The sequence below is a fragment of the Cherax quadricarinatus genome, chromosome 84 (assembly GCF_038502225.1).
Source record: "Cherax quadricarinatus isolate ZL_2023a chromosome 84, ASM3850222v1, whole genome shotgun sequence".
Taxonomy (NCBI): Eukaryota; Metazoa; Arthropoda; class Malacostraca; order Decapoda; family Parastacidae; genus Cherax; species Cherax quadricarinatus.
Genome location: NC_091375.1, coordinates 7,902,453 through 7,917,699, shown reverse-complemented (window position 1 = coordinate 7,917,699; position 15,247 = coordinate 7,902,453). Strand labels below are relative to the sequence as shown.

Here is a 15,247-nt window from a genome sequence, read left to right as displayed (position 1 = left end):
GCCCTTCCACTGGCTTTCCCCTCCACCCCTTTTAAAATTTTGGTTGTAATTCTAACTATTTTTGTATATTATTATTTATTTTGACATGAATGATGGAGTGTGTGTGTTACTGATAGTTAAAAAACTTAACATTTAATATACAGCCTCTCCTCACTTAATGATGAAGTTTTGTTCTGAAGACCACGTCAGTAAATGAATTCGTCACTAAGTGAGGAACATACTGTAACGATAGTGAGTTTGTGTGAGCCATCTTTGATATTGTTTTAATGTCACCTTTGCACCATTTATAACATTTTTGGTATATTTTTAAATGTTTATACAGCAGTGTACTGTATATTGTAATAAACAGAATAGAGAAAATCAGCTCTAATATTATTTAGTTATGCATACTGATAAGAGAGCCTGTTGTAAGTCTGAATCGTCGAGAACTGAATACATCGCTAAGTGAGGAGAGGCTGTATTGCATTTTATGTTACATTATTAGAACTACAGCCTCTCCTCACTTAGTGACATACTCATTTACTGATGACTTGGATTTAAGATGGGCTCTCTATTACTAATCCTTGTGGAACTCCACCAGTTACTCTTCCTCATGCTAATAGTTCTTCCTTGACAATCAGTGTTTCCTTTCCCCTAAGGTACTCTGATGCACTGGAGTATGTTTCCTGTTATTCATGCATGCATCTTGAGTTTTTAACCCAACCTTCTTACAGTCAGAAAAAGCAATCCACCCATCCTTTTCTCTCCTGTCTCATGTCTTCCTACCTGGAGGGTGTCCCGGGGTTCATCACTCCATCACTGTTCAGGCCTCATGGTGGATCAGGGTCTGATCAACCAAGCTGTTGCTGCCATCTGTACACAATCCAAGATATGAACCACAGCCATGCTGGTCAGAGACTGACTTTAGGTATCTGTCCAGCTCCATCTTGAAGACAGCCAGAGCTTATTATTAATCCCTCTTATGTATGCTGAGAAGTAGTTGAATGGTCTTGGGCCCCTGACACTTATCTCTTAGTGTCTGTTACTTTGTCAGGTTGCTGAGACAAAATTTGTCATCTATGAACCTTGCCAGTTACTATTTGTGACATCACTTCTCCAAGTGTTTTTCCATTTCCCTTCTGATAATCTCCATTATTTTTCTTGGTATGCATGTCAGTGAACCTAGTCTGTAGTTCAGTGCATCTTGTCTGCTTTCTTAAATATTGGCACTGTTTTTCAGATCTCTACCAACTGTCCTATATCCATTGACTTATAGATCCTAGCTGGTGGATTAGACACAGTGCTTCTGCTCCCTTTCACAGCATCCATGGTGACACCCTATCAGGTTCCATTACCTTTGATGTATCCAGGTCCATCGTAAGTTTCTCTACCTCTTCCTGTATGTATGTCATGTGTTAGTGTACCCTGTACCCTAAGCTTTCAGTTATTGACTGTTTCTACCAAGAACTCTTCAGATCATTTGATAAATATTTTACAGACTTCCTTGTCATTGTTAGCTCTCCTCCTTTCTTCTTGAGTTGAATTACCTAGTCTTTTCCTGTTGTCTGTCTTCTAATCTTCTAATGTGGTTGTGAAGCAGTTTCGGTTCAGATTTGGCATATGCTGCTTTGTCAGTTTTCACTCAGTCACTCTTCACCCTGGCATATTAGTTTCTGGTGAATTTTCTTACTTTGTTTTTGTCTGTCTTTTGATTTCTACAGTTTTTCATTGCTCTTAAGCTTCTCTTTTTTGCCTCTCAGCATCTCTGGTTGAAGCTAGAGCTCTCATTATCTTTGTTGCTATGACGTTTTCTTCTGGGTATAAAGTTCTCCTCTTCTTCTGAGTGCTTTCATTTACCAACTCTGTCATCTCATCCGCTGATTTTCAGTTTTCTATCTTACTGCATTTCATTCAGGAATTCACTTATCCCCTTGAAATGAGATTCCCTCTAAAGTCTGGTTTCTGGTGTCTTCCACCTGCTGTTTTTTCCTTCACCTTCAGTTTCACTAGGTACTCAAAGTTTTCTATGTGGTATGTGTTTTTGTTTTATTTTGTTGTTGTAATTACCTGTTTAAGTGTCTGGATACCAGTTTCCTGCCTCTCAAGTAGCCTATCCTGTCTACCCTATCAGTTCCTCTTGAGTACCCTGTACATTGTTATAATGTCTTCCCTGGTAGACCTCCTGTCCTCCAGTGCTGTCAGATTCAGTTCTTCAGCCTCTCCTTGTAGCTTACACCTCATAGCTCTGGAACTAGTCTCATTTACCATCTGCACCTCCAATTTCTTAATGCATTTTTTCAAGTGTGTTTTCCATGGCATATGTACTGGGAGCATAAAATATACTATAAAATCTTGCTGATTGTGTAGTGAAGGAATTCTCCGCTCATAAGAATATTTATGGAGTTGTTTGCTTTATGCTTCTTTTGGTTTCCAGATGTCCCGTATTGTTGAAGTCAAGGGCCCCAATGATCGCTTGTCCACCAAACAGATTCTCTGGCTTGATTATCTTCTTGCAAGTGAAGCAGTTGCAGAAGTGTGCCATGTAGAAGGTTGGTGCCTTTTTTTTTTTTGCCTTATTCTAAAACCTGTTTAAAATATATATCCAAGATTGTAAATTGGTGTTTGGGGATTGAAGTGACCAGAGTGTGCTGACATCACAGCTCAGATGACCCTCTGAACTGCAACACCAACACCTCTCCTTCAGAATGCAGGCACTATACTTTCCACCTCTAGGATTCAAGTCCAGCCAACTAGTTTTTCCTGAATCCTCCCATAACTCTTGCTTTGCTCAAACTAAAACAGCACCGTGGAGAGAATATTTAAAGAAATATGTAAATATGCATGATGAAATGGAGGTAAATATGCATGATGAAATGGAGGCGGGATTGGCATGTTTGTAGCAAGGAAGATTCAGATCTGCAAGTAGAACAACAAGTCTACCAATACAGCATCTAGTCTACCAATAGGACAAGAAGTCTACCAATAGGACAAGAAGCCGACCAATAGGACAAGAAGCCGACCAATAGGACAAGAAGCCGACCAATAGGACAAGAAGCCGACCAATAGGACAAGAAGTCGACCAATAGGACAAGAAGTCGACCAATAGGACAAGAAGTCGACCAATAGGACAAGAAGTCGACCAATAGGACAAGAAGTCGACCAATAGGACAAGAAGTCGACCAGTAGGACAAGAAGTCGACCAGTAGGACAAGAAGTCGACCAGTAGGACAAGAAGTCGACCAGTAGGACAAGAAGTCGACCAGTAGGACAAGAAGTCGACCAGGACAAGAAGTCGACCAATAGGACAAGAAGTCGACCAATAGGACAAGAAGTCGACCAATAGGACAAGAAGTCGACCAATATAACAGCAATTCTACCAATAGAACAATAAATCTACCAGAAGAACAAATCTACCAATAGAACAACAAATCTGCTACTTTGGTAAAAGTATGTTTTAGACTAATTCTAGTGTACTGGTTTCAAATCTGAGACCAGAATTATCCATTGCATAAGAATCTTTCTTTACACAACATACTGAAAATCAGTTTTCAGCTATTTTGAGTATTAATAACAAGCTGGTGAAAATTTTATAGCATGTACACAAGTCACTTGTTAATATGCTTAATTGTTTTTAATGAACAGTTTTTGCATTTATTTTGATGTAGTTAAAAATCTTGATGTTCTGGGTCAATTCTGACTTCAGATTCCAACTCGGTATTCTCATATTAACCCTTTCAGTGTCAAAGAATTTTCGAAAAATAAAAAAAATTATTTATTATGAAATGATAAGAGAATCTTTTTCCAAAGGTAATGAAACCAAAACTGTGAAATTTGATGTTAAATTTACTGAATTACGCTCTCACAAAGTTAGTGGTCTCTGCGATATTTATGCATTGGCAATTTCGTCCATTTTGAGCCCTATTTTGGGCCAGTTCCATTGTTCCAGTCAATCAGACTCATAGCTATTTCATTAGTACTCCTTTTATTGTATGGAATGAGTACAAGAAACTGCCCATTTACCTATTTCAGCTACCTAATAAAGTGATCAGAAATTGATAATTTGGACAATTTCACATAAAATTTAAGAAAGGCCATTTTCAAAATAGGGTCCAGAATAAACAGTGCAGACATTCCTAGCACTAAAACAACATTTTCTCTGTTCATTAGTCACATCTCCAGGCCCCTCTTATATTACACTTGCTTTCTATTTTGAATTTTTATTCACACAAAAAATAGAAGATTTACTGTTATGCAGACTGCTGCATTTCTAATAATTGTGTAAATAATATCAGCGCATTCATGAACTCATATTAGATCCACCAGTTAATGTGTATTGGATGGATGACACTATTTGTTTACTCTCGAACATCAGCAAAAATTGAATATTTCCGCTAATTTGAACTCGATTTCAGACTACTTTCAGTCCAGAAACTAATCAGAAATCATCTCTATTTCTGTAATGTATCTTTCATTCTATCAAATGAGACCAAGAAAATGAGAATACAACCATAGAAACCATACAAAAACACACTGCAAAGTTGCAGTTTTAAACCAAAAACTCGGTTAGTTTTTTTCTCATGCTCCGCGTGCTGCAGGATTTTTTTTTTTTTTTTTTTTAATGGTGCACACTTACCACATAGACCCATTCTCTCATATCCAGGCCCAGATTTACTGCTCACAGCTTATCTGAGTGAGGTGAGCTCATGGCGTCATATTACAGGACCAACACTGGCTTCAAAACCGTGATATAATGGAACTGACACCAAAAGGGTTAATAAAGCACACGTTTACCTCAGTAACAAGCAGAGTTTTTGTTGTTGTCTAGTGTTATTAGCCACTTCTCTTTCATTGGTCATTCCCAGTCAAAAACCTGTATGTAAAATCTAATACATTTATTCATTGTGAGATACACATTGTCACCATTTTCTTGTTCACTTCTGTGGCCATGATGATCTAATGACCTAAAAAAAATTAGGATGAATGTTAGTAAAGCCAAGTGTTCATCATCACCCATCCTTATTACATTGCTCTGGCTTACACCTACACGCCATTATTCCTACCTCCTCTTTCTGTTCATTATTACTCCCTACCCAAGAGTCAGTGGTTCATGTTTATCTTTTCCCTATGCCATTTCTCGCATCTCACTCTTTTGCCCTTTGATTTTTGTTAACTCTTCTTGAATCATTTCAAGTCATACACTGGTGATACTGTCGTGTACACAATTGGAGCAGGATATCTACCTGTCCTTTTTGATCACATGATCCAATCCTAATTGTCACAATTAATCAGTATCTTGCTGCTCCTGTTTGCCTCATCTTTTGGCGAGTTGTCTGGTTTTCAGGATGCATTACAAGCAGTAGTACAAATCTTTTCATTCCTTTCATTCCCTCACTCACATTGTGTTGTCTCTGCATCTTTAGCAGATAAGAAAAAAAAAAAATTTTGTTGGGTTCCTGTACTACTCAGGAGTTTGGGGAAATGATCTTGTAGCCTCTTTGGCTTATTCTGTAGTTCAATACCTTTCACTAGATTTCTAGTACTAACTCAGCTCTTGCGAGATCACTAGCAAGGCCATAGTCTCATTAATGAGCAACAAACTGTTTTTCTTCAAACCTCAATTGTCCTTCAAGCCATCATCCTTCCATCTTTGCTGGCTCTGAGAACTGCTCACATACCTGTATGTTGATCACCCTAGACTCATACATGGTCATCTCTTGCAGGTGTGCCTAATTCTACTCTACAGGTATTATCAGATCAGTTCAGCATCTCTTGACAGAATGTCCCATTAAGAATGCATGCAAACATCACTTTGTGAATTTTTCAATAGGAGAGGAACCTTATGATGACGTGTCAGTTCATCCTTGACTATTGTCAAGTCAAGAGTCGTGTGTAAATGCAGGTTTTTGGTGGTGTGACCTTTTTCGAAGGGTTTATAATTTTTTCTTAACATGTCAGCTGTCTCCTACCAAGGCAGGGTGACCAGAAAAAAAAAAATTTTCTTGTACATGAATGGTATACAGTACCATCAAGATAAAAATTAGACACATGTAACATCTGGGTATCTTTATTGTAGATGTTTTGCCATCCAGTGGCTTTATCAAAAATTCTAGGACATAATTGGAAGACAAAAGAACTATATACAAAAGATGAGGTAATCAGTCCTTCAGCCTTGGAGTTGATGTGGAGGACTACAGGAATGGTTGGAGGGAACAGGTAAAAGAGGCTGCAAGTGGTAGGGGCTCGAGCATTCAGCAGGTGTATATAGGAATGTTAGATCAGAGTGAGTGAAAACGAACTAGTTTTTAGGGTTTGATGTGCTGTTGTAGTGTGAGCAAAGTAACATTTATGAAGGAGTTCAAAGAAACCAGTTAGACGGGCATGAGTGATGAAGGTGGGAAGTACAGTGTCTGAATGCCAGTGGATGGGTGGGGATGTTGCTTTCTATGCACTGCTAACAAGACAGCTATTGAATGAATAATGGTGAATGTGTTTTTTTTTTTTTTTTGTGAGGGGAAGCTCATCCTGCTTGTGAGAGACACTCGATGTAATAAATAAATTTACAGCTTTGTTTGACAAGTCAGTGCTTTCTTATATATATTATTATTATTATAATCAAAATGAAGTGCTAATCTTACAAGGGTCATACAGCACAGCAGGGCAGGGGTATTCGGTAGCAAGAGGGAGAGAGAGATTATTAGGTTATGCAGTGCAGAGGGGCAGGGGTAGAGGGTAGCATGAGGAAGAAGTAAAGAGGGCTGTGAGGAGTGCTAGAGGCATCATCATCAAGTTTGTGCAGTAAATCAGTTGTTGTCAAAAAGTCAGCAAGAGAGTCTGGGTTAAAGGAGGGTCCATCAGCAAGAAGGGAAAGTAAAGTAAGGGCAATAAAGCAGTGACGATGTCGGAGGTAAATTCTTCGTGCTCGTTAATAGTGGGCAGTCCAACATAATATGGCTAACAGAAACTGGAACCTGACAAGTTCTCACAAGAGTGAAACAGGGTGCCTTTCCATTAGATACCCGTGAGTGAGACGAGTGTGGACAACACGAAGACGGGAGAGAGTAGTTTCACAACTTCAACATTGACGATAAGAAGACTTGGTTTAATAGAATGCAATTTATTAAGTAGTAGATCAGACCATTGTTGTTGCCAACGGTTGTGAAGGTGGGTAGAAATCACAGCAAAATAGTCTGTGAATGGAACACCTCTATATGAAATTGAGAGGTCATGTACTGCTGACCGCACAGCAGTGTCTGCCTGTTCATTGCCCTGTACAACAACATGACCGGGTCCCAGCAGAAAACAATATCGTTGTGCTTGTTAGAGATACTGTATAACCAAAGTTGGATACAAAGAACCAGTGGATGAGGTGAATCAAATTTTCGTATAGCCTGCAAAGCACTAAGGGAATCTGAAACTACCACAAATGGTGACACAGGCATAGATGCGATATGGATTAAGTGCTACGAGAATGACATAAAATTCAGCTGTAAAAATGCTGGGCGAGACTAATAAATACCCTCGTACGATGCTGTCTGGAAACACTGTTGCAAATCTGACACCATCAGAAGACTTGGAACCATTGGTGTACACTGCAATGGCATGGGAATTAGACTGAAAGCGATTAAAAAAAAAAGAGCAAGAAGCATCTGTAGGTATTTGGGTATTGGGCATGGCAGTGGGGAAGAACAGACACGAACCATCGGAACTTCCCAAGGGGGAAGGGAAAAGCTAGGTGCTACGTGAACATAGAAAGGCGGCAGCTGAAGAGAAGACAAGAGGGAATGTAGACGAAGAGAAAAGAGACATTGAGTAAACAGGGGCAGCGAACAAGTAAGGAACTTCTACTAACAACCATTACTATCCTATACTACTTATATGGAAGGATTGTGGAGGTCATGACAGCAAACAAAATAGGGGAGGCAATGAGCATCACGGCGATCTGTCAAGGATGGAATATTTGCCTCTGCATATAGGCTATCAACAGGTGAAGAGCAAAAAGCACCGAGGCTTAAACGTAATCCCTGGGATCAAGGCTAGAGTGAGTTACAGGAGAGACCACTGAATATATCTGGTCGCCATAGTCTAGTTTTGATAAAATTTGGGCAGAATGCAGTCAAAGGAGAGTTTTACGATCAGCCTTCATGAAAGATGAGAGAGGATTTTAAGGAGGTTCAGCCGGCTATAACAAGTTGACATCAAAGAGGCAATGTGAGGTTTCCAAGATAACAAATGGTCAAACAGAAGGCCAGGAAACCTGATAGTATCATGTTCTGAGATACACAAACCATACAGGTACAATAAAGATTTTATTTCTTTGTAAAGTTTACAATGTGTAATTACAATTTTGGTTTGCTAAATACAAAGGAAGCCACTATCATGCCAGGGTATTTCAGGCAGACTAATCCTAGTACATAATAACTGCTTAAATCTAGACAAGATACATGTGGTTAACTTTTATTAAATGGATTATCAGGGATGATAGAACATCTAGTGAAAGTAATTTAGTGTGTTTTAGTACTAGAAAATTTAAACCCATGAACAGTGGCCCAATTGGAAAAACAGTTGACCGCATGCTGGAGAGAAACTGCAATGAGGCGACAGTCAGCACCTGCATAAGCTATAGCAAAGTCATCAACATATAGTGATGATCAAATATTAGATGGAAGAATGTATACCACATTATTTGTAGCGAGGAGAAAGTGTGGTGCTCAGGACACACCCCTTGGGGAACACCTTCAGCTTGGACAAAGTCCAGGGAAAGCATATCACTAACCCGAACACGGAAATGTCTCCCAGATAATAAGTTCTTAAGGAAAAATGGTAGGTTGCTGTGGAGGCCTAAGGAGTGAGCTTGGGTCAACATGTTATATCTCCAAGTTGTGTCATATGCCTTCTTAAGATCAAAAAATATGGCAATAACCGAGTGGTTATTGGCAAAGGCATTACATACGTATGTATCTAAACGGAGTAAGGGGTCAATAGTAGAACGACCCTTACGAAAGCCATATTAACTAGTGGAGAGACTATTGTGTGTCTCTAAATACCACACCAAATGTCTATTTACCAGACATTCCAACATTTTCTTATATATAGTACTTTTTAAAGCTAAATTTGTCATACTTGAGTTCATTGTGTAAAGTTCTTATTAAGATATTTCCAGCATCTTAAATTAAGTCCAGAAGTACACCTCAAAATTTACAGAAGTCAACACAGACACAGGACACACACAGTAGTTATCATAGGGGAGTGCTAAACACATGGATTATACAGCACCTGAGATGAAGTTATTCAGGCTTAATTCAGGGAATTGGAGCACAGATTCAAATCCCTAAATCAAGAGCCCCTTTCCAGCATCAGGCAACCTTCCTTTAGGGGACATATTATAGTTAACTTTGTGACTTCTGCTACTTATACTTCATGATAGGAAGCCAAACATTTTATTACCATATTTAAGAAAACTCCTAGGTAGTAGGTTGGTAGACAGCAACCGCCCAGGGAGGTACTACCGTCCTGCCAAGTGAGTGTAAAACGAAAGCCTGTAATTGTTTTACATGATGGTAGGATTGCTGGTGTCTTTTTATTGTCTCATACACATGCAAGATTTCAGGTATGTCTTGCTACTTCTACTTACACTTAGGTTACACTTCACATACATGTACAAGCTATATACACACACCCCTCTGGGTTTTCTTCTATTTCCTTTCTAGTTCTTGTTCATTTCTTCTTACCTCCATGGGGAAGTGGAACAGAATTCTTCCTCCGTAAGCCATGCGTGTTGTAAGAGGCGACTAAAATGCCGGGAGCAAGGGGCTAGTAACCCCTTCTCCTGTATATATTACTAAATGTAAAAGGAGAAACTTTGGTTTTTTCTTTTGGGCCACCCCGCCTCGGTGGGATACGGCCGGTGTGTTGAAAGAAAGATTTAAGAAAACTGTATCAACACCTTATATTTTTTTAAATTAATAAATTGTATTTGTCATGATTGTTTTGTGTTCTCAGAGTTGAGACTACTGCTGGTACTATTCTACCAACATTAACTCGCTAGCAAACTGTGTCACCATTCTTCCATCTGAGTCATTTATATAAACTCAGAAGGGGCTCAACATGAACACCTGTTGAATATGTTTTAGCTGATTTACTTCCTAATTTTTCACTTACGCAAACTATAGCTAGTCAGTCAAGAAACGTATCCTTTCATACTTTGCTTGAAGTGTCTCGTATGGTACTTCATCAAAGACATGACTGAAATCCAGGTTAACATTTTACATCCTCTCAACATTTTCTTGAAGATGTTTTAACCTCTGCATTGTTGTAACATCTTAAAAAAAATGTGCACTTTACCCCTATAGCATGGTTAATGAGGTTAAAAGTCTATCAACTACATGAGGGTCATAGAGATTGCATGCCTTGTCAACTCCAGCAAATTCTATATCTTATTTCCTCTCATTGTCTGTGATAAACTTTTAAACCTCTTTTGATTTTACAATATTGAAATTTGACAAATAAAAAAATATCTTAATGTAGGTCAAAGAAAATATTGAACTCTTTGTGATGGACAGTGAGTGTCAGAGCACAGTCCACACTTCTGGAGAAAACTTTATTCTTAAGGAAACTAGTTTTATGAATCTTAAACTAGTTTCCTTAAGTCTTCAAGTTTTATATTGTAATTGTATTAGAATCTGAATAGGATTCTGTGATTTGCTTCTAATTCATTTGCAAATTTCAGCTATTGGAGCAAAGAAAATTAAATTGGCTTCTCCTCGCAAGATATCACCTAAGAAAACATCTAAAAAATCCCCCAAAAATAATGAGGTAAGTGACTTAGAAAATGCAGTGGAAGGAACGCAGAAACAGAAGAAAAAAAAAGATGAAGGCAGTGTTTGTGTGAAAAACGGTGAAGTTTCTGATGAAAAGAATATTACTAATAGCAGTGCATCTGTGAATGAGAACCATAATGTTTCTGAAGAAAAGAATGTTAATGAAGATGATAGGCCATTAAGAAGTAAAAGTAAAAGAAGGAACAGTGATGATTTTGAAGAGCCTAGGAAGAAATTTAAAAAGAACACAGTAATTAAAGGAACTGGTGTCGTAAAAAATAAAAAAAAAATCGAGGGGAAAAAAAAATCAGACTAGATTCATGTAAAGAATAAAAAAATGAAAAGCCACTATAGATAATTGCACTAAATTAAAAGTGATTTCAGCTTCTCACCAGAAGTTAATGTGTATGAAGGATTCCTTCTACATATATTTAATTAATGGTGTCATTTACATGTATTCCTTTCACAAGGTGTAATTAGAGGTGACATTGTTTAATTAAGTATACGTATTTGCATTAAAGTGCCTTGTGTACCATGCACATTTTAAAGATAATTTTATAAAAGTTATTTACGTACGTTAAAGGAAGTGTAATTAGGAGGAGTTTGGAAGGAAACACATTAAGGCAACCAAAATTATCATGAATATTTCCAAGTCATTTTTTATTGTATGAGAGCAGTAACATAAAAAATTTAAGTGACTCGTATCATTTTCCTAACCACAACATAAGTGTAGTTAAGAAATCCTGTGACTGACTGAAACAGTAGTTTTCTCATATTGGTATATTGATGTATTACCAGCAACACTGACCATTGCATAAATAACATAAAAGTTAGAAACGGAACATTATTATTATAATCAAGGGGGGAAGCGCTAAACCCGGAGGATTATACAGCACCTGGGGGGGGGGGGGAAATGTGGAAGGCATTCAGGCTTAATTCGGGGAACTGGAGCACAGATCCAATTCCCTAAATCAAGAAACCTTCCTTGAGGGGAACGGAACATTAAATGTCCTGATCTCAGATGAGACATCTTTATTAGTCAAGGGTTTGAAGTGGTAAATTTTTCAGTGATGAGTGGAAATATATATTTAGGCCGAGATAAAAACATGAAATTAGTTTGAAGATGTCATTAGTGAAAAATGAATTTTATTAAAGTGGGAACTGAATTTTGTTTTACACTACATAATGAGTTATTATATTTGAATTTCTTGTACTTAATCTCATGGATGATTAAATTCTTTTATAGATACAACTTGACAAATCTGTCGTCATTAATTATAAAAATTCTGAGAACAGTTGTAAAGTCATTACATGTAAATGATTCTGCTTATTTTCCATAATGCCAAGGCATGACAGTGGCTCTGCACTACAAATCATTATAAACTATGTATATATACATCCTACAATAAGTCAACCATATCGTAAAATTGTAAGGAAATTTATTATAATTAAAAATAAGTAAGCCACAAGGGCTATATAGTGTAAGGAAATAATAAAAGAATCACTTATATTTATTTTTTATAACTTGACATATCCTTTTAAAAGAAAATAATTTGTAGGAAATATGGGTGTTTTAAATCTTAAAATTATATTCCTTCAAACTAGAGAATGTAGACTAGTTTATTTTCTAAATTCTATTGTTTTGCATCTGGGTGAATGTGGAAGGTATTCAGAAACCACCTCTGAAAGGTCAAGGAACTGATTACACTCGCAGGAAGGACAGTTCAACATGGAGAAAGGTGAATAAATTTTATCAAGTCATTCAACTTTTTCAAAGGAAATAACCTTCAGTGGAAGTGCTCTTAATCCAAGGCCCTTTTGAGTTTAGGGCTTCCCACTCAATTTTATAACTGAAGGACATTAAATTGATTATTGTTTTATCTCAACATTAAGGATATATAAAAATGTTTTACTACAATTAATTTACACAAGTTGCTTAAGGTTTACACTGAAATTAATCTCAATTTGGCAAATAATCCTCAAAAGGAACTTGTGCACTACTATGCCCCTTCAATACAGAATGGTAAACGGGTTCATTATTTTCTAACCCAAAAATCATAGCTTCCAAATTTAAGGTTAAAAAATATTTTTCTCTTTCACAATAATTAACTTTAATACATTTCTTACTACATCAATTACATAACACTTCTGGGCTCAATGTGCCATTATTTGGGTATCGAGTCATCTGCATGCTATAGATTTTAAATAAATCCTTTAATAATTTACCATTACTACTAATATATATCACCATGAAATGAGTGGCTATAATTCAGAATACATTAGGCAGAAATTTCATCTTAGAGGAGATGATGAAAGTGACGTAAGTGATGAAAATGAGGAGTCATAGTGCCTAGTAGATTGATCATCATCTGCTTGGTTGTTCTTCAATTCACCCATCGTATGCACAAGTCGTGCCCAGTCATCTGCACGTGGTAAGGCTAGTTGCTACAAATAAAGGAAATTTATTAATACTGCTGTTAGAAATCATGGACATAATTATTTTCCAATGTGGCAACACAAATACATGTATGAAAAATTTCATAACCTCAAACAGAAATTTTACATATACTGATTCTGAAGTATCTTAACATGCCTCAAGAAAGGAGTAATGAGATGATTAATTTTCACATTCTTCAAAGTCCTAGGAGCAAATATTAAAATAAAAAATCATACACAATGGCTAAGTGGAAATTTATTACAATAATGGGGGAGAGGGTGCTAAACCTGAAGGGGTCATACAGTGCCTGGGAAATATGGAAGATATTCAGACTTTGTTTTAAGAAATTAGAACAGGTCCAATTCCTTACATTATGAGACCCTCACCAGCATCAAGAAACTTCCTCTCTGGTAACGTAAGAACTCTTTCCTTGAGGTGGCTTCATGGTGCAAGTACTACTTTATAACTGAGTATCCATTTGAACAATTGGTCTAAAAAAAAAAAAAACACTTTTGACAGTACAGAACACAGCCATGATCAAGTACTTTAACAGTCGCACAAAATACAAGCACTGCTGCCCTCTAAGGAAGCATTCTGTATCTTCTACCTTGCCTTTATATCAATGCATTGCCAAATACAACAATGTTGATGACACTACTTTTGCCTTCTCAAATATTAATCTTAGAGCACTGTAATGGATAAGCTTAAAAAATCCATACTTGGGTAAAAACCAGCTCAGTTAATTTAGAAAAGATATACTACAGTACATTTGGAAACAAACCTGCAAAATATGTTTAAAGATAAGGAAAGTTTCTAGACCTGCATTGGGATAACATTAAAATTCAATACTCGTATACAGCACAAATAAATTGTATACTATTTGTACAATACACAAGAGTAGGTATAGATATTTGGGAGTGGACTTATTTAGCACATGGGTCTATGAAAGACGAAGTGAATCATAAATTGACGAGAGGAAAAATGTGAGTGGTGCACTGAGAATGTATGAGAGTATAACTATAACAATGCTCTTATATGGGTAGTGAATGTTGCAACAAGGAGGCAGTGGAGATGTCGTGTCTGAGAGCAATGTGCAGTGTGAATATAATGCAGAGAATCTGTAGTTTGGAAGTTAGAAGGTGCTGGGTTACTAGAAGTCTTGTCCACACAGCTGAGGAGGGTCTGCTGACTGGTTTGGACATTTAGAGAGGATGGAACACAACAGAATGACTTGGAGGGTTTGTGTGCAAGGGGCTTGGATTTCCAGCAAGTATGCGTGAACATGCTGCATAGGAGCGAGTAGAGACATATGGTTTTTATGACTCGATGTGCTGTTGGAGTGTGAGCAAGGTAATATTTATGAAGGGAAACCGGCAGGCTGGACTCGAGTCCTGGAGGTGGGAAGTACAGTGTCTGCACTCTCAAGGCAGGGTTGTTGATATTGCAGTTTTATAACTGTAGTGTAAGTGCACTTCTGGCAAGACAGCAATGACAAAATTGTGTCTACTTTTTCAGGTCACCCTGCCTTGGTAGGAAATGGCTAATGTTTTTTAAAAAAAATGTATATCTTTGATACTTATCCTACTCTACACTATATCACAGATATGGCACCTGCACAATGGAAAATCAGAACAAAAGGTAATCTCATCTCGATCATTTTTAAATCCTGTTCCATGCTCTCAATTATTTGTAAACCCTATTCTAATACACAGTATATGATATGGGAACACCAATAAAGATATGCAGCAGTTGTAAAATTTAATATTTTACCTATATAGCATGCCTATTTTTCAAGTCTGACAGATCATATGTGGGGATAGCACAATTCATAGGCAGGACAGAAAGGGACATAGGTATAAGCAGAAATTAGAGAAGCACTGCAGTAATCCTACTGGTTCATGTTAGGTAGATCTTAAGACTTGCTGGCATGTTGAATACTTTTGGTGGTGATAGTTCTTAGTTCTTGATGGTATAACCGGTTTAATATCTGTATTGCTAAAGGTTTTACCAAAGC

At 37.3% G+C, this 15,247-nt stretch overlaps 2 protein-coding genes across 34 annotated transcripts in view; one reads left to right on the top strand and one right to left on the bottom strand.

Annotated features, from left to right (window-relative positions):
* LOC128704277 (fanconi-associated nuclease 1 homolog) overlaps positions 1-11,494 on the top strand; it is a 68,982-nt gene extending 57,488 nt beyond the window's left edge. For all 8 annotated transcript variants that reach the window (XM_070102994.1, XM_070102992.1, XM_070102993.1 and 5 more), the window contains 2 exons: positions 2,414-2,528; positions 10,706-11,494. In XM_070102994.1, the coding sequence (XP_069959095.1) occupies positions 2,414-2,528; positions 10,706-11,112 (522 nt within the window). In that variant the 3' untranslated portion in view covers positions 11,113-11,494. The remainder of the gene's footprint in view (positions 1-2,413; positions 2,529-10,705) is intronic.
* An 807-nt stretch (positions 11,495-12,301) lies between these two features.
* sw (short wing) overlaps positions 12,302-15,247 on the bottom strand; it is a 187,712-nt gene continuing 184,766 nt past the window's right edge. For 25 of the 26 annotated variants that reach the window (XM_070103002.1, XM_070103013.1, XM_070103009.1 and 22 more), the window contains one exon: positions 12,302-13,241. In XM_070103002.1, the coding sequence (XP_069959103.1) occupies positions 13,089-13,241 (153 nt within the window). In that variant the 3' untranslated portion in view covers positions 12,302-13,088. The remainder of the gene's footprint in view (positions 13,242-15,247) is intronic. The other variant, XM_070102998.1, reaches the window with a different exon arrangement.